This window comes from Gekko japonicus, unplaced genomic scaffold (assembly GCF_001447785.1).
Source record: "Gekko japonicus isolate JY-2015 unplaced genomic scaffold, Gekko_japonicus_V1.1 scaffold169, whole genome shotgun sequence".
In the NCBI taxonomy this organism is placed as follows: domain Eukaryota; kingdom Metazoa; phylum Chordata; class Lepidosauria; order Squamata; family Gekkonidae; genus Gekko; species Gekko japonicus.
In genome coordinates, this window is record NW_015161951.1 from 1148437 (window position 1) to 1168609 (window position 20173).

General features: G+C 44.5%; 1 protein-coding gene across 1 annotated transcript in view; it reads left to right on the forward strand.

Moving 5' to 3' along the window:
* KIAA1324L (KIAA1324-like ortholog) overlaps positions 1 to 14930 on the forward strand; it is a 102822-nt gene extending 87892 nt beyond the window's left edge. Inside the window, exons 19-22 of the mRNA XM_015429441.1 lie at positions 8438 to 8564; positions 10443 to 10621; positions 11425 to 11590; positions 14857 to 14930. Coding sequence (XP_015284927.1) covers positions 8438 to 8564; positions 10443 to 10621; positions 11425 to 11590; positions 14857 to 14916 — 532 coding nt within the window. The 3' untranslated portion in view covers positions 14917 to 14930. The remainder of the gene's footprint in view (positions 1 to 8437; positions 8565 to 10442; positions 10622 to 11424; positions 11591 to 14856) is intronic.
* The last annotated feature ends 5243 nt before the right edge of the window (positions 14931 to 20173 follow it).

The following is a 20173-nucleotide window of genomic DNA, read 5'->3' on the forward strand; positions in this document are numbered from 1 at the left end:
ATTCAATCCCAGTTGTCCTGGCAAGTGGGAAAGTTGTGTAGCGAGGCTGGAATTTTACTTAATTGCTAATAGCATTACAGTACCAGCGAAGAAAAGGGCCGTGTTACTCAGCATGTGTGAAGCAGATACGTTTGAATTAGCCCAGGCTTTGTTGGCTCCAAATAAACTTGCTGAGACGTCTTATGAGGACATTTTGAGTGCCCTGGGAGAACATTTCTCACCACAGCCGTCTGAGATAGCACGACGTAATGCCTTTTATACGCGTAACCAGAGTCCAGCAGAGAGTGTTTCTTCATATATTGCTGAATTGCGACAGCTGGCACAGCATCGCAACTTTCCAAACTTAGAGGAGATGCTGCGTGATCATTTGGTTGGACTGCATGATGAAGCTTTTGCAGAGGCGTCTGTTTGCAAAGAAACAGCTCACACTTCAAATTGCACAAGAAGAGGCATTAGCTGCTAAGGCAGCAATGGTAAATACCAGGGAAGTCCGTTTGGCAAGAAACCCATCGCACTCCCAAACTAGAAATCTTTATTTGCAAGCAGTGGATGTTCATAAGGTGCGGCAGAATAATCCTGCAGCCAAAATGAATGTTGGGGAAAATCAGAGGTCCTTTTCAAGCCCGACTACAAGGTGCACTAGTTGTGGAGGACATCATGAAAGGCCGTCCTGCCGTCTTAGGAATGTACAATGTCATTTCTGTAAGCGTTTTGGGCATATTGAGCATGTGTGTTGGGCTAAAGATAGACAAGCTATTCTAAGGAAAACAACGGGAAGGAAACCTCAGAGTCATGATACCGCACATTTGGTATAAGTGTCATGTGACGAATCAGAGAATATTGTAAATCATGTTCAGCCATGTGTACAAAACAAATTGACAGTAACTGCTATTATTCAGGGAGTTTCGTGTGTTATGGAGGTGAACTCTGGGTCAGGATTTTCTATTATTTCATCAGAGACTTATCGTCAGATTTGTCCACAGAAGGGCCCAGAGATTGTCCCTTTCCATACTCAGCTGACTGATTATCAAGGAAATATGGTGAAGATACAAGGCATCTGTGAGGTTGAAGTGCAATATCGCACATTTAGTGGGACCTTACGGCTATTGGTTGCTCATGGTCATCATCTCAGCCTTCTTGGGTTGGATTGGTTTGAGCCCTTGGAAATTACAATCACAGGCATCCATCAAGTAAATGGTGCCCCTTCTGATGACATCATTACTGAGTTTAAGACTATATTTGCTGAGGGACTGGGGCAATATAAGGGCCCACCTGTTTCATTGGTTTTAGATCCTACTGTGGTGCCTATTTGGATGAAACCCTGGCGTGTTCCATTTGCCCTTCGTGAAAAGATTGATGCTGAACTTGATCATCTGTTGGAGCAAGGTATATTAGAGCCAGTGTCACATCCTACCTGGGAGACACCCATTGTAACACCAATGAATTCTAATGGGGACATTCGTATTTGTGGTGACTATAAGTGTACCATAAACAGAGCCTTGCATATCCGATTCCAGTAGTGAGTCATCTTTTGGCTTCCCTGTCAGGGGGAAGAGTGTTTGCTAAATTAGACCTGGCACAGGCTTACCAACAGCTGTTGGTTGATGATAAGACAGCTGATGCCCAAACTATTCCCACGCATCGAGGGGCCTTTAAAGTAAAGTGTCTTCAGTTTGGGGTTTCTGTGGCCCCTGGTGTTTTCCAGAAGCTTATAGAGGACATCCTTAAGGGAATTCCAGATGTGGTACCCTATTTTGATGATGTCCTGATTGTGGGGGCATCCACTGAGGAACTTGCAACATGGGTACGTGAGGTGTTGCATCGTTTTGCAGATGCTGGCCTGCAGGTGAAACATGAAAAGTGTGCATTTGGTGTCCCACAGATTGAATTTCTCAGCTACCTTATTGATGCAGATGGCATTCATCCTGTGCCTGCTAAGGTTAAAGCGATTCATGATGCTTCAGTGCCACAGAGTAAGCAGGAACTCCAAGCATTTTGGGGACTTTTGCATTTCTATCATACGTTCTTGTGGCATAAGGCAACAGTGGCAGAACCTCTGCATCGTCTTTTGGATAAGCAGGCTAAGTGGGAATGGACAGCTCAGCATGAGAGGGCTTTTTGTGATGTAAAAAAGTTGTTGTTGTCTGATAGTGTGTTGGTCCACTATGATGAACAAAACCCACTAATTCTCACATGCGATGCATCCCCATATGGTATTGGGTCTGTTTTAAGCCATCAATTTACAGATTCTCATGAGGCTCCTATTGCCTTCTATTCTAGAACAATGACCCCAGTTGAATGAAATTATGCACAAAGTGATAAGGAAGCATTGGCAATTGTAGCAAGTATGAAGAAATTTCATGATTATGTTTATGGTCGACCATTTGTTATAGTTACTGACCATAAACCGTTGTTGGGACTGTTTGCCCCTGACCGACAGACATTGCAGATATTGTCACCACGTATGCTTCGATGGGCAATTTTTTTGAATGCTTATGAATACACTCTGTTACACAGGCTGGGTAAAGGTATTGCCCATGTCGATGCTCTTAGTTGTCTTCTTTTGCCATCAGTTGAAGCCGATTCACCTCCTCCATTAGAGGTGTTGATGTTAGAGTCCCTTCCTGAATCACCGCTTCATGCAACTGATATTGCAGCAACATCAGCTAAGGACCCAATTTTGGCCCTTGTTCTTAACTGGGTACGGAGAGGGTGGCCAGTGGGGAAGCTTGAGGAGAAATTTGCACCATTTGTGATGAGACAACATGAACTATCAGTGCATAAAGGCTGCCTCTTCTGGGGAAATAGAATGGTCATCCATACAGTTTTGAGCCATCGTGTGTTGGAGGCACTCAATGTTGGACACCCAGGTATTGTGCAAATGAAAGCTCTTGCACACATTTATGTATGGTGGCCCAAGATGGATAGTGAAGTAGAAGAGTAGGTAAAGAGGTGTAGTGAATGCCAGGCCTTAAGGCCAGCCCCACCACATGCCCCAGTTCACTGGTGGGAGTCAATGAAAACCCCGTGGTCATGGCTACATATTGATTTTGCTGGTCCCTTTCAGGGCCAGAGTTTCCTTATAGTAGTTGATTCATTTTCAAAGTGGTTGGAAGTCATCCCTGTTTCGTCAATGACATCTCGTGTTGTTATTAAGGCATTGCACCGACTCTTTGTAACAGACTGCCAGATGTGATTGTCTCAGATAATGGAGCTCAGTTCACATCAGAGGAATTTCATATATTCCTTCCTAATGGTTTGATCGTCATGTGACCTCAGCCCCTTTTCATCCAGCTACTAATGGACAGGCTGAGAGAATGGTAAGGACTACTAAAGATGCACTGAGACGAATCGTTGAAGGTGACTGGGATCACCACCTGGCAAGTTTTCTTTTGACACAGCATATTACACCTTGTACCACCACAGGCAGGAGTCCTGTGGAACTGTTAATGAACAGGCGTTTGACAACTCTCCTGGATTGGATGCACCCCGATTTAACTGAAGATCGACCGGGGAAAAGGGATGTTCAAGGGCCCGTCCGCTCGTTTGTCCCGGATGATCCTGTTTATGTTAGAAACTATGGGTCAGGTGCAGCATTGGATTCCTGCTATGGTGACGCAAGCTACAGGACCAGTGTCATACCGGACAGAAACATCGGATGGCCTTGTGCTGCGACAACATGTGGACCAAATGAGGGGCGGGTGCCGGGAGTAACTGTTTCTGTTGTTCCCGTGGCCTCTGTTATCCCTGTTGTTCCTGTAGGTACTAGTAATACTCCAGCAGGTGGGTGGGGGAGTCGACTTTTGTTCAGGAACCAGTACAAGAACCTGTTGATAGGGAGCCTGAACATCAAAATGAAGCCACAGGAACAGTAGAAAGGGCATCAGAGTCTACATTAACTCGAATGCAGAACCAAGGTCGCCCACAGCGTGAGAGGGTTCGACCAAGGTATTTGCAGGATTATGTTAGCTAGTGGGAAGGGGTGTTGTGTATTGACCTCCTTGGGTTCCTGTACGCATAGTGTGGGAGCGTAGCCTTATTGTTTCCACACCCCACGCCCTAGCTTTTACCTGTGCATTAGTTTGTTACATCTGCAGCTGTCGAGATGTGTTACTTGTGTTTTATGGAACTGCAGTAAACCTTTCATTTTCGAGAGGATTCTTCTTGCCGAGGACATAACACCCCCCATCCTTGAAGATTCCCTTCCATGCAAGTGGTCCTGGCCCAGTGGCTTGCATGGACCATAGTTTTTCTAGATAGATGCTGCCGGGGCAGGGAGGAGGGAAAACTGAGGACAGAGGGATGGATAAAGTTTGGAGGGAATGAGAGAAGGAAACAGGAAAGGCTATGGGAGATTTCAAGGAAAGGAAAAAGGAAATAAGTGGCAGAGGGGGAAATGAGATGTCCTCTGCAAGTCCTTGCAGGTTTCCACTTATATATTCTAATAGTGACATCAGCCAAATCGGAGGATACTTAAATCCAGAGAATGGAGTGGTGAGCGGAGAAGATGGATATTTTGACAAACCTCCAAATGCCTCAGGGTTACAGGAAAAACTGAAATCTTTATCTGATATATCTAATTGCCCAAATGCGTTGGCAATTTCCAGCTTTCCAATTGGCTGTGCTGTGCGCTTCATCAGCCATTGGCCCATCAACCGCCAATCAAGAGTACTCGCATGCCATTGGCTGGGTGCTGGGTCTGCTCCTCTTCCTTGCTCACTGCCAATTTAGCCATTCCCTGTCAGAATAGACTGCCAAAACGGCTGTTTCTCCTGATGAAGACACCTCTCCTGCTTGGCTCCTGTGGGACTAACGTTTCCCTCAGTGACTGTTGCTAGGCAACCAAGCTTGGTTCTGTCAGTAAAAAGGCAAAGCCAGGATGCCCTTTCCAGGCCTTTGTGGGGAACTAATTGGAACCAGTCTTGACTAGGGTTGTCAGCTCCAGGTTGGGAAATTCCTGGAGATTTTGTGGTGGAGTCTACCAAAGCCAGGGTTTGGGGAGGGGAGAGGCCTCAGCTGAATAGAATGCCATAGAATCCACTCTCCAAAGCAGTTATGTTATCCTGGGAAACTGCTGCTGCCATTCTCCAGGTGAGGGCTGGAGATCACTCAGAATTACAACTGCTCTCTAGATGGTAGAGTTCAGTTTCCCTAGAGAAAATGGCTGCTTTGCAGGATGGACTCTGTGTCATTATACCCTGCTGAGGTTGCTTCCCTCCTGCTTGGGTCCCCACTACAGAGAAAGACTACTTTTCCTAGGTAAGATAAGTTTATTGCAGTCAAAGACCATAATACAACCAATACTGTTAATATAACAGCTATCTTAGCAATGATAAAATAATATGTCTGTCACGGATGCTGACCCCTCCGGGTGCAGAGTCGTGGTTCAAATAACAGATTACAAAGCACTTTTACAAAAATACTGAAGGAATTCTAATTAATCCCTGACCATAGTGCTCTCTGGGGAATGTGTGGGGAAAGGCGGTCCCTGACCATAAAGGACTTTAAAGGTCAAAACTAGCACCTTGAAGCGAATCCGGTATGCTACTAGCAGCCAGTGCAATGGGTTCAGCACAGGTTGGATGTGCTCTCGCATAGCGAGGCCCATCAACAGCCTGGCTGCCACATTTTGCACCAGCTACAGCTTCCGGAATTGCTCCAAGGGCAGCCCCATGTAGAGAGCATTGCAGTAGTCCAACCTCGAGGTGACCATTGCGTGGATCACTGTTGCCAGAACATTGCGTTTGAGAAAGGGAACCAACTGCCTAATCAGCCAAAAATGGTAAAAGGCTGCTTTGGCAGTGGCTGCTACCTGGGCCTCCATTGATAAGACTACAGCTTGCAGAAGGGAAGATCTATTGCATAACAACAAAAGCAAGTTACAGAATGAGAGAATAGCAGTCAGTTTGACTTATAACCACATCAGTGCACAATTTAAAAAGATCATATATAAAAACCGGAATATGCTATATGATGTCCCGTTTTGTGGTGAAAAAAACCAATTATCTCTTTTAAAAGAACATCCAATTTAAAAGATAAATTGGTTCACAGCAACACCTTTGTTCCCATGAACCTACAAAGAACCATTCTAGGAGCAGGTTTGCCCAAAGGCCATTTTAGATGTTGTTAGACAATGTTAGACATTGTAAGTGTTGTAACTGAACTAAAAATATGAAAAGTTTTATCAATCCCTTTTACAAAAATTATATGTTCTAAATAGTTTCACAACATGCAATTCAGATATGGTTATATATACCATCAGATGTTCTTGCAATAACATATATATAGGGAAGACCTAGAAAATTAAAGACACGTATAAGAAAACACATGAGCAATGTATGTCACTGAATAGTTGGTGTACCTTTGGTACAGCGTTTTATGGAAAAAGAACATGGATCCACTGATTTCATTTTGGGGGCTTTATATAAATCTTACCATCATAATGGGAAAAGTCCTGTTAAAAAAGGAACTGGAGGATGCAGACTTTGGCCCCTCATCAGTTAAACTCTGTTCTGGGACTTCTGACCTTGCTCAGCTAATTGCTGCATGTATAAGAAACACTATGTCATTCTCCACTGTAAAAGAATTTAATTGCTGTGAACAGTTCCAGCACTAGGTGAATGTCCTCGTCAGTATTTACTTCATATATATTTTTCACTGTCTTGCTTCATGTCCAATGTATAGTTTACTTGTCTTATATTGGCCAATATGCATCTGTTTTTGAAATTAATTTTGATCCTGTCTTTTAAATATTATTTTAAATTACTTTGGAATAACTTTTATTAAGGAGTCTTTCTATTTATTAAACATAAATTTAAGTTTTTATAGATTCCCCCTGACCAAGCCTGCATGGTGAAACGCATACGGACTTTGCATAATAAATCAGTAATTTATCACTTGGCATTTCCCCCTTTTTATTCTGTTGGCACACTGCTGGGTACAGCCCATTTTTTCTTTAGACACTGAAATATGCTACTGGAGACCTGCAGCCTCACTCAAGACACTAACCTTTCTTTTTGCTGCTGCAAGACAGCTGTTGTTGAAAAAACTGATAGCAAGTCATTTTTCACAAGTCTTGCCACATGCTTAACCCCCACATGAACAAAACACAGTAGACAGGGTCAGATTGTTTCATAGACCTTTTTTGCACTTTCCAAAGCCCCTCCTGATCAATGTGAAATGTTGGCACAACCGTGTTCTGAGTTGACCCATTTCGGTGCAGCCCTGACCCCAGTAACCCCATGAATTGTTCAATAAGCACTCTCTGCACCCACCATGCCCTCCATGCATGATGTTTGTTAATAGTTCTTCAAGGCCCACTACACGGACTCCTTGGACTAAAAAAACATAAATTTGGTTGTTTCTTTTAGGATGAGGACCATCAGCTCTGCAGGCAGATTGAAGCCTGCATCTTTGGAAACAATCTCCCCATCCATCCACATACACAACCCACACACCTACAGAGGCACAGTTGTGGCAACTAAAGACACTTTATTAGGTTTTGGGGAAAAGGGCCTGCTTACTTGTCAGGACTTTTGGGTCCTGTCTCAGGAGATGGGGCACCTACCTGGGTTCAGAATGGGGAGAGGTCAGCTGTAGAGTGTGGACTTTGCTCTCCGTTTTGGGTGTTGACATAAAGTGCTCACCTAACATTGCTAAGTGCCCTCTCTGTGCTTTTCCTGCCACCAAGGTGCCTGAGTGTTCTTTCCACACGTCAGGGAGCTGTCAGACGGACTCCCATGCTGTACACCCAACTTTGTGAGTTGTGGGGTGGCCTGGTTGGAGGTTTTGTAGGGCTGGGTTTTTTTTTCACATTTAGCGTTCTCAGGCTGAAAAGACTTAGGGGACTAACTAATTCCTGCCATGTCTCAAGAATATGCTGGTGTAAGGGTCAGTTGACTCCCTGAGAGCATTTACACATACCCCCCCCCCCTTAGGATTCTTTTGCCAACCTAGCAGTTCAAAAGCAAGAAATTGCAAGTAGATAAATAGGTACCACTTCAGTGGGAAGGTAACAGCGTTCCGTGCGCCTTGGTGTTTAGTCATGCCGGCCACATGACCACGGAAACGTCTTCAGACAGCGCTGGCTCTTCGGCTTTGAAACGGAGATGAGCACCACAACCCTAGATTCGGACGACTGGCTTTCGAGCAAGGCAACCTTTACCCTTAGGATTTCACTGTTAATCTCCTGTCTGGAAATGAAAATCCATGCAAATGCCATTTCCTCAGCGTTGGGAATAACCAAATACTAATCCTGATGATTGCCATTATGTCTTTATGGATTTTAATCTGTGTTACCTTTTAAAATTTGTATAGTTCCTTTTCTTTCTTTCTTTTAAAACACTGCCCCCCCCCGAATTTTAACCTAATCTGTTTCTTATATTGCCTAAAAGCCGATATGCCGTATAGACAGTGAATGAAATGGTTTCTGTTCTAGTTCGTGTCCTGCAGGCACGTGTGATGGCTGCTCTTTCTACTTCTTGTGGGAAAGTGCTGAAGCCTGCCCCTTGTGCACAGAGCAGGATTATCATGCGATCGAGGGGGTTTGTAAAAAAGGACATCAGGTAAGGGACTGATTGCTCAGTAATACAATGGTTGAATGTTATGGATGGATGTGTGTACTTTTAGAAAAACACAGATGTACCTGGTCAAAGTGGAAAATAAGATCCTAAGCTGCATTCCAGGGAAGATCTGCATTCAGATGGATGAACCAGGAAGCTGTAGAATCCACATGCCAATTTTGCCATTTGAGCCAACCTTTCAACTGCTCTGCTAAATTATTTCTGCTTTTCACCCCTTTACTCCCCCCACCAGTATTTCAGTTGCACACATTTTAGGGCAGAGCCCAAAACTCCAAAAATGATTTGCTTAGGAGTACAGAAGGCCTGCAGCTTACTGGAAGAGTGACTACTGTCTTGATGGTTATCTATCAAGAGGCAGAAAAGAATACCTATCTGGTCTGCTTCAGCAAAAGTGCAGGCCAGATTCAGGCTTTCCCTCTATGTAGCTAGTAACAAAATTGACAATACTTACTTACCACAATGTCATGTCTATTTTGGAGAAGCAACAGCCCCATACCAGCCAACCTGTAGCAGATAGCTTCCCTTTCCTAGTACTGATGTACATAGTATTTAATTTTTAAAAGATCGGTGCTGCAAGGTTTCAATAAAGACACAGGGTGATTTCCCACAAGCACTGCTCTGCGCTCACTCTTCTCTTTGGCCTGATGGTACGTGTCAGTTTCACACAAGCTGCTGCGCAGCCGCATTTTGCCCCGCAGCTTTGTGCGATTTTCCCCGCGTCTACTCAATCTTGTTTTTTGAGGATTGAGTAGACGCTTGGAAAATCGCACGAAGCTGCGAGGCAAAATGTGGCTGCGCAGCAGCTTGTGTGAAATTGACACGTACCATCGGGGCAAAAGGGAGGAGTGAGCGCGGAGCAGTGCTTGTGGGAAATCACCCTGTATAGACTTTGTGTGCACATGTGCTTGTGAGAGTATGACACAAAATTAGAAGGATGGTAAAGGAAGTTTTGAAAATGTAAACCATGCAACCAAATTTGTAGAGGTCTTCAGGGTTGGGTTTTGTTTTTGCTTTTTTGTATTTTAAATGCAACCCAGAAGAATGGTTTAAAGCAAATCCATTGGTATCTTTTTGCAACAAGGTATATCAGCAGCACTACATCCAGGGAGAAATTCTGATGGAGGGAAATTCTGTCCTAGGCATTAGTTCTATTGGCCTACGACAGTGTTCCCATCGCTTCTGAAGAAAGGGACACCCTGAAGAGAGAAAGGGACACCCTTTTCTTCTCAATTAAAATTGGATAGCCTCTTTTATACCTGAAAAAGTTTAATTTTAGAGTGGATAGAAGTAAAAATTGCCACTCGTAGAGGAATCAATGCCTGTATTTGTATCATATAGAACGTTGTTAATTACTCTGGCGCCTAAAAAATATGAAAAAGCCGTATGCGAAGGGTGAAATGGTTTAATGAGTATTTTTAGATTCAGTTATTTTAGCACCGTTACTTATGACTTATGTTTTATGCTTGTTGTGTTTGATTGTGATGACAGTTGGCTATATGGATGAATTGCTATTTGTACTGTTTGCCTGTGTGTACATGAGCCATTCACTGATCAGGGTGTGCCTTCTTCTTGGAAAGATGATCCAGCTGCACTTTGCAGAGATGCAGCAACCTCAGGAGAAGGCAAGAACATGGATTTATGTGGAAAAAATTCTGGTAGTGGGGGAGGGGGTACTTTTGGCTTAGAGGAGCCTTTGATCATTTTATGGATTTATTTCTTGTGGCACGCTAGTTAGCAGTTCTCTCATTGCAGAGAATTTACTGACCTAAAGCCTCTTCCTTCCTTCCTTCCTTTGTTTCTTTCTTCCTTTTTAAATTTTTTAAAATAATTTTATTACTTTTTCATTCCTTTGTTTCTTAGGAGATCTTATATTTCTGGAACGAACCAAAGCTATGTGTAAAAGGTGTATCCTTGCCTGAAAAGAAAAGCATCGGGTGTGAAATGGTGGACTTCTGGCTGAAAGTTGGAACAGCAGTTGGTGCATTCACTGCTGTCCTGCTGATTGCCTTAATTTGCTATTTTTGGAAGAAGAATCAGAAGTAAGTAGGGTGCGCACCCTAAGGGAGATGTGCAATGCCAGATGAACGGGAGGGTTTTCTTGCTGAAAGGTATCCTGGAGCACCTTTTCTCTCTGACCTATGTGGTGTGGCCTCCTTGGAGAGACCCAGATAGGCTCAAAGAAGCCCCGATACTATTGGTCAATTCCACACCCGAAGCTGTGGGGCTGCATTTTGACTCGCGGCTTCACCCGATTTCCCCCGCAGTTTTGTGATCCTGTATTTTGAGGATCACGAAACTGCGGAGGAAATTGGGCGAAGCCGTGGGTCAACATGCAGCCCCGAGGCTTCAGGTGTGAAATTGACCAATAGTATCAGGGCAAACGGCAGCGCAACATCGAGGCAGCTCTAGTGCGAAATCAGCCTGTATCTATACACTCTCTATCTGTTAATCTGTGATAGAGTGGTGTCTGCCATGTGTTCCAGCTGCTTCTGTCTCATAAGAGTGGTGGTGGGGTGTTCCCCAGGAAGGCAGGGACTAGTTCAAGTGCCTCCTATTGCTACACTCCCACTGAGATAATTACTAATGACTTTTGACATAGGCATGAACAAGGCCAAGGGTGCCAGGTTCAAGGTTCAGGGTCCAGTAAGTAGAAAGCACACTAATAGGTTTTGCACCTGTTTGTTTCAGAGTCTCTTACTAATATAAATTGTACTCACTAAATTCTGATAAAGTCTAGAATGTTTGTTAAGAGTTTGCAATGCTGATGTCCTGTTGCAGTTTGATATTAGAAGATGGCATGCTGCAGACACAAAACCAGAACTCTGTGTATTTATACCTTCAGGTTAGAGTACAAATATTCCAAACTGGTAATGACTGCAAATTCAAAAGATTGTGAGCTTCCAGCAGCTGACAGCTGTGCTATCATGGAAGGGGAAGACAACGAAGAGGAAATAGTATATTCCAACAAACAGTCATTACTAGGAAAACTAAAATCCTTGGCAACAAAGGTGAGTACAGCTCTTAGAATGGCTATTAAGTGGTTAAGAAGGGAAATTGGAAATTGTTTGAATGTCCCTGCCTTCACCAACTTTAGTGTCTGTGATACCAAGAAGTTTATGGTTATTTATGTAAGTAGAGACTGCCAGAAATCTCTCTCCCCAAGTTTTAAAGAACTGTCTGAATAACAGAAACAAATTATCTGGCATTTGTTTTTGTGAAAAGTTACCTCATTCCTGTTGCCTGTTCATTTTGTAAGTCCTATACCTGATTCCTACCTGACAATTTCCCCTCAACGGTAGATAAAACAGTTATTTTTGAACTACCATCAGCCTCTCATGTGCCATTACCAAACCAGGACATAGGAAGGATTTTAGTCTCTCCCCTGAGATTCCTAGGCTGGGTCAGCTTTTACCAATATACATTCAAATGACTGGGTGGGAGAGCCAGAGGAAAAACAAAGAAGAAAAGAGAAAAAAGGCTGCTCAACCAAAAAAAGACGATAAAGGGGCTTTTTTGCACATCACATAGTGACACAGCTGGGGCTTGCCTTCCCCACCTTCAAGTGGTTTCTAGAGCAAAACCATATGGGGGGAGTTATTTTGCCAATTTTTCTGCTCCATGCGGAGTATCTATGCACACGGAGCAGAAAATCAGCAAAATATCTCCGTCTCATGATGTTCTTGCATGAGAAAACCACTTGGGGGAGAGACAGGAGCATGACATGACACCATTTCAACCCCATTCAGGCTCTTCTTTTTAAAGAAGCAGTTCCTCACAGCTGCTGTGTGGTTGTGAGGAACACTCGACTGCATTTGTACACAATTGTAAAAAGTAACATCTGTACATTGCTCAAGCTTCTTCATGCTTATCACATTACTTAATTTACTGGCTGGAAAAAGGGGAAATGGGGTGGGGAGGCAATCAGAGGCTACCAGGTTAGTTGTATGGTTGGTAAAGAAATTAGAGCAAATTTAATGGTTATATTATAATTTCAGGTGGTAGTCAGGTAAGCAGGGAATATCTACTTATAATCTACCTAACATCTATCAGCATCAGACATAACTGCTTGCTTAGTGAGTACATTGGGGGCTTGTCTTTGTTTTAGGATTACCAGTGGTCTGAGGCTCATGCGAAGATCAGCGGTGCAGCAATGCCTGGACAACAGATTCTGGTGCTCCTGGGGAGGGGAAAGTATAGCGGTGGGTCCAGGCAGGAAGTAAAGGGAAGGATGCGGAGAAATAGGATGGCTTGGCACCCTTCCAGCCTGCGACCCATACCGAAGGGTGTTGGCAGTGGAGCTAGGATGGTTTATGCTCCTCTGACATTGGTGCTGTGCAATGCCAGATCTATAAATAATAAGACCATGGTCTTTCGGGACTTCCTGATGGAACAGCAGGCAGATCTGGCTTGCGTGACCGAGACCTGGGTGCGGGATGGGAAGACAGTAGGTCTCTCCCAGCTTGCCCCCCCCAGTTCTTGTTCCTACACCAATCATGGACCTGGGGGGGAGGAGTGGTTATGTTCATTCGGGAGGCTTACTCCTTCATGGCACTCCCGTCATTGGAGATCACAGGCCTTGAGTGTGTTGGTCTGATACTGGAGGCCAGGGAGAGTGTGGCAATTTGGCTGGTGTACTGAACGCCTAATGCGCCGGCTGATAGCCTACCGGCCCTGATGGAGGCCGTATCAGGCTGGGCATTGGAAAACCCTAGGCTGATTGTCTTGGGTGATTTCAACATCCATGCCGATGTCGCGGCTTCCATTCAGGCGACAGACCTGGTGTCATCCATGGCAGCGCTCTCCCAACTTGTAATGACCCCCACTCACCGGGCTGGGCACACGCTCGATTTGATTTTCACCAATATGCGGATGACACCCAGCTCTATCTGATGTTGGGTGGTCAGTTGGACTCCAGACCGGAAGATCTTGACCGGGCATTGCTCACCGTGGCTGGTTGGCTCAGGCTGAGTCAGCTGAAGCTAAACCTGGCGAAGATGGAGGTCCTGTGCCTGAGTCGGGGCCATTCAAGGTTGGGCCTCCCGCTCCCGTCCTTCAATGGGGCACCACTTGTTCCTGCGCTGGTGGTTTGGAGTCTGGGAGTGTTCCTGGAACCCTCCTTGGCAATGGAGACCCAGGTAGCAGCCACTGCCAAGTCGGCCTTTTACCATCTGTGGCTGGTTCGGCAGTTGGCTCCCTTCCTCAATCGCGACGACCTGACTACAGTGATCCACGCAATGGTCACCTTGAGGCTAGACTATTGTAACGCTCTCTACATGGGGCTGCCCTTGGTGCAAATCCAGAGGCTGCAGCTAGTGCAGAATGGCGCAGCCAGGCTACTGATGTGTCTCCCTAGATGGGAGCACATCCGGCCGGTGCTCAAGGTGCTGCACTGGCTGCCAATAGCATACGGAATTTGTTTCAAGGTGCTGGTACTTACCTTTAAAGCCATATATGTCTAGGGTCCAAAATACCTGAGGGACCGCCTTTCCCCATATATACCCCAGAGAGCACTACGGTCGGGGGCGCAACACAGACTGGTTATTCCAGGCCCCAGGGAGGCCAGGCTCGTGACTACTAGAGCCAGGGCCTTTTCAGTGGCGGCTCCTTACTGGTGGAATGAGCTCCTGGAGGAGACCAGAGCCCTGCGGGATCTTGTGCAGTTCCGCAGAGCTTGCAAGATGGAGCTCTTCCACCAGGTCTTTAATTAGGAGCCGTCCACATTACCATCAACGACCACTATTAATATCTGTGGTGTAGGCTGGCTGTAGTTGAGATCGAGCCAAACCGCCTTGAAGAACAGGAGCCTATATTTGCTTTGAGCCTGCATTATATGGCACACCATCTTGCTTAATAATCACTGTGTGCACTTTGACTTGAAATTGTTGATTGTTTTAAATGTGTTAAATGTTTTAGTGTTTTAAATGTGTATATGAATCCTGGCACACTGTGCCAAGCAATGTGAGCTGCCCTGAGCCCGCTTGTAGGGAGGGCGGGCTATAAATGCAACAAACAAACAAATAAATATTTTTTGAATGTGTAAAGATGTCAGAGGAATGTTCCTAGACCGGCCACCCTCCCCTCAAATTTGACAGGCAACTCATCCCTTTGCCTGAAAGAGACCTATCACTGTCAGGTCTCCACTTTGGTTGGTCTTTAAGTTAAGCAGGTGCATGCTGCATCAGTTCTTTGGGTGGGAGAGCACCAAAAGTCCCCCTATACAGAGGACAGGAGGATAACAATAGTCTTAGAAACAACCTTGTCATTTTCAATGCAGGAGAAGGACAACTACTTTGAATCTGTGCAGCTGAAATCCTCAAGATCTCAGAATATATGACGATTCACCTCGCCTTCAAACCAGCAAACCAGGTTTCTGTTTAGATGGGACTACAGTGGAAGGATGACTGGTGGTCTCCATTGAGAAATGCCGTGCAGCAGCCAAGGAGAACAAAAGGACAAAGTTGCCTTATCCTGAGACTAACTTGCCAAAATGAAAACAAAGCAAAGCATTTGGTTAACAGACTGGGGATGACTTTCAACTCAGGGAGAAAAAGGAAGGTGTGTAGAGTTGGCCAAGACACTTTGTCTGAGGCAAATAACATGAATGATGCCTCTCAAAATAGTAACCATCTAGTAGGAAGCTAAATAATTGGCAATTTGCTTCCCTTTAATGGTACTCTAGTGTTTCCACCTGTGGTGGGTGGCCCTGTGAAAAAGAGACAGGTTGTACCCGGTACAAATTTTATATGTGCTTCATTCAGGCATCACTTGTACCTCTTCCATTCCCATCTCATATGTCCCATTGGTAAAACTGACAGCATTTTCAGAAAGGCTTGCAAGGTTCCTCCAAGTTGCATACAGATATGTTCAAGCTACTGTGCTGAGTTTCTAAAACAGGGTCAGTACTTGTGATGGAAGAAACATGGATTTCTTTTTAATCTTTGGAATGAAGAGAGCTTGAGATATAATTTCTTTGTTGTTTTGCCTTACTCCATTTTGTTCCAGTCAAATCAGCTTCTTTAGCTGTAAATACTGTATGTTTTAGGTGGCTCAGGTGGTTAAGACGCTGAACTATAGGCTGTGGAAGGTCGGTAGTTCAGCAGTTCGAGACCCTAGTATGCCGCATGACGGAGTGAACTCCTGTCTCTAGTTCCAGCTCCTGCCAACCTAGCAGTTCGAAAGCAAGAAATTGCAAGTAGATAAATAGGTACCACTTCGGTGGGAAGGTAACAGCGTTCCGTGCGCCTTGGTGTTTAGTCATGCCGGGCACATGACCACGGAAACGTCTTCAGACAGCGCTAGCTCTTCGGCTTTGAAACGGAGATGAGCACCGCAACCCTAGAGTCGGATTTGAATGGCTTTCGAGCAAGGGAACCTTTACCTTTTACTGTATGTTTTGATCATGTGGAAGTAGTGAACATGTATTGTAAAAGACCAGTGTCCTGCAGTCTGACAGATCAGACCACTTTTCTTAGCTGAGCCTGAGCAACTGGAGCCCAGATGACGTGTGCAGCCCCCTGCCTGGATTGCAGTGCAACTAAAAGGGAGTGATCTGCCCTGAGATCATAAACCGACTTATACTCTTCTGAACCCATGGACTGCAATAGCTGTAGGAGGGTGTACCTCTCCCGAGGATTCAACTGTCACTGTAGAAAACCCTTTGTCTGCGGTGGCTCTTCACAGGTTTGCAGTAATTTTAGTCATGCCATTTTCACCCCTCCCTTTGAAATGGCATTGTAAGAATTCTGCCATTGCGTGGCCTTCCAGAAAGAAACAGCCTTCATGCTGTTGCATTTCAAAGAGTAACAAAATACCCCTGTTTTAAGGTAAGAAATGGCCTGAAGTATGACATGCTTTTAGACACCTAAGAGGAATGAAAATCCCAGAGAGAATGCTTCTCACCAGGGGTCATTTCGTAGAAAAAGAGCTAGGGGAACTCATTAGCATAACTCATTAGCATATGCCACACCCCCTGACATCAGGGGCCCGGCGGTGGACCTGCAAGGCCAGCGGGAGTGCGAGGAATCCCCGCCAAGGCCCTCCCTGGCCCCAGACAGGCAGGGGTGGGGAGAGGCGGGGAGGAAGCAACTTACCCTCCCTCTTCTCCTGCCTCCTCCTGGCTGAATGAGGGCTGGAAGCGGGGTGGCCAGAAGCGGGGGGCGGGGCTTCGTCATGTGCCCCGCCCCCCTGCACCTCACCTGGGGGAACTGTGTTCCCCCGCGTCCCCCCCCCCGAAATGACCTCTGCTTCTCACCATGTTTTAGCTGGACAACACACCAGTGTGTTATCATGTCATTCTTATGTCTAGAAGAGAAGAATCCACGTACATTTCACACAGTGGTACAGGGGCCGCCAACCTTTCTGAGTCTGCGGGCACCTTTGGGATTTAGAGAGGGGGTGGTGGGCACCAACCCAAAATGGCTTCTGTGGGAGGCAAGGCCAAACTCAAAATGGCTACCACAGGAGGCAGAGCCAAAAAAACAATACCATCCTCCTCACTTTGCAAAGGGATAGCAGAATAGGAATAAAAAAGAAACAAAGGAATGCCCAGGAGATAGGGAGGGGAGAAGAAGGAGGAATAAAAAGGAACGCCTGGAGGGGGAGTGGAACCACAAGCCTGAGTGCTTTATCAGTCCTTCTGACCCTCCAGTGACTGTGGCTGCTATTGCACCCGTAGAAAACCTTTTCATTTGAATAATAGCAGCCACCAAGAAGCACTGCCTTACAGTGGCCCTGCCCACTTTCTGAAAAGCTTGGCGGGCATCTGGGGAACTATTGTCAGGCACTGTCCTTTAGTGTCCACAGATGCCATTCTGGGGAACCCTGTACAGGAATAAAGTTGTGCATCATAGTTTCTCTTGGAGGCACCAGTACAGGGTTCCCCTGGGGAACCCTGTACTGGTGCCTCCAAGAGAAACTATGATGCACAACTTTATTCCTGTAGACCTGTATCATTTTCAGTTACCCTTTTCTTTGTGATGCTTTTTGGAGACAGGAGTTGACCGATGGGTGCACTCCTGTCTCCTCAAAAGTAGCCTCAGAAGTAGCCCACATTGAGCATCCAAATTGGTTGTGCTGCAGACAAAAAGATTTGCATTCAGTTCCAAATGCCATGGACAGAATGGGGTCTGTAACACCAATAGCTGTGTTGGTGCAGTTTAAAACCCTTGGACTAAGGATCTAAAGCAGGGGAATGCACCATTAGCTCATGGACTGTGCCCCCAATACACAATCTTCTCCTACACAAGACTCCCTGGTGGGTGGGTGAATGGTCACAGAGCAATGGTGTTGATCTGCCTGTGCTGGTGCAGGGCAGCATGGATGGGTGAGATGTGGGCCTTGCATTGTCCAGCCATGAACTGAAGAATCAACTGTGAACATTTATTCATTATTAGTGTTTATAAGAATGGCATTTGAGCTTCACTTTTCCAAAATGAGATGAGAAATAATTTAGTATAAAAGATATTGAGATGAATGCTATTGAATAGCAATTGTGTTTTATCTTAATGAAAGAAATTGTGTTGAGAAGATTTCCCCCCCAGGATTCTTATAGATTCATACCTGTGCATACAAATTTGCATGGAAAGCAATTATATATAAAATACCTGGTAGATAGACTTGTCTATCTTTTAAATGAAACCAAATCTGCTGCATTTTGGATAATTGCCATAGTATATGGAATAAAACTTCCTGTTTTACATGCTTTTAACATGAGCAGTCTTACTTACTGAATTGTTTTATACTGTTGCAGAAGACAGGGGTTTTTCTCTTTTATTATTTTCTCTCTTTACCCGTAACAGAGAGAACATATACTATCCTTTTTATGTTTCACCATACAGAAGCATCTGGGTGTGAAAAACATATTCAAATACATTGTCACCTTTCTTTTTGCATATTTTGTACATCAGCACATCTCTTTGTGTTCCCCTGCATTTGCTACTTTCCATTCAGTAGATATAAATCACAGTAGGGATGGTTTCACTTGGTCAGCATTATTGCCAGTTTCATGCAGAAAATAACCAGGAAAATTATCCAAGTAATACTGCGGTGACCAATCAGCATGATGATGGCATAAGCGAAAAGCAGATATTACTACAGTCATTGCTGGGTCATTGCGGTGAAATGTGTGAATGAGCCCATTTTCATATTATATTCCCCACATGCTAATGGTTTGGATGCCTCAAGTGGCATCTATTTTGAGCATATGAACCTATGCAACTGCCTTATATTGAGTCAAACCATTGGTCCACCCAGCCCAGTATTTTCCACTGCTCTGATTGCAGCTCTCCAAGGCTCCAAGCAAGAGTCTTTCCCACCACCTGTTATCTCTTTTTTAGTGGAGACCAATGTTCCCTCTAAGCTCCACAGTGTTGTGAGCAAAAATTCTACCTTGTGAGTGAAAAAAGCTAGTAGCATTAAAGTTGTGAGCGAGTCTACATTTGACTATCACAAAAATTAGTTTTTTAGATTATTTTCATAACCTTGAAAAAAATCTCAGAATGAATTATTTTAAACTATATTTAACCTATAAGAATAATTTACATATTATAAGAGAACACAAAATCAAGTCAAATTTCATTACAGAAAATGTTGTCCTCTATGGGGGTAGATCAGGCCTCCGGAGAACAGGTCTGCCCACCCTTTCCACTATATTGGTACATCTGGCCTCTGAAGAGCAGATCTACCCACATCAGTCCACTATATTGGTAGACCTGGCCTCAGACTGTCACCCTGTGCTGAGCCTTAGAAAACATAGCAGCACTTGGGGGGGGGGGGAGGCTCTTGCAGTTTACTTTGGTTTTTTTCTTTAAGTGAAATATGAGAGATTTTCAGGTCAAGTATAACAGAGGTGTAAAAATCACTGCCAGAACCCTGCCTAAGCTAACAAACAGAGTGTTGCTTAGATGTTATCAAACTGTCCGAACTACTTCTTTATTCAAATATTGATATCCCACTTTTCCTGTGACTCAAGGCAGCTTTTAGATCATACTGAATAGCATAATAGGGGTGTGCAAATAAATAAATAAATAAATTCTTCCCTGCTCCATTATAGTCTGCAGGGACCATTATAGTCAATGGCCCCATAGACTATAATGGAGAACAGATCTGGGGGTATCTGGGGCTCTAGGGGGGCAGCTTAAATGGAACATTGGTGGAGACAAGCAGGAACCCACAGGGCATCTCATTTCCTTGTTCCTAGTATTTCCTCTTTCCCAAGCCCCCGTAGCCTCTCACCTTTTCCTGCCTCGTCTCCTTCACACCCACCACCCAACCTCTTTTACCTGTTAATACAATTTGCCTATAAACTACGTAAAGAAAAGGGGAAAAATTATAAAGATACTAAAAAATGAAATGGGAGAAGAAATAAATAAATTGGAAGATTTAAAGAAAATAATGGAACAGTATAACCAGAAATTATACAGGAGAATGCAAGCATCTCAACAACAAATTAAAGACTATTTGGAATTAAATAAACCTAAAAAATTTTCAGAGGAACAAAGAAAAATTTTAAACCAACCAATAACATTAGCTGAATTGTCAGAAGCTATAAAGAAACAACAAAAAAGGAAAAAACTCCAGGCCCAGATGGGTTA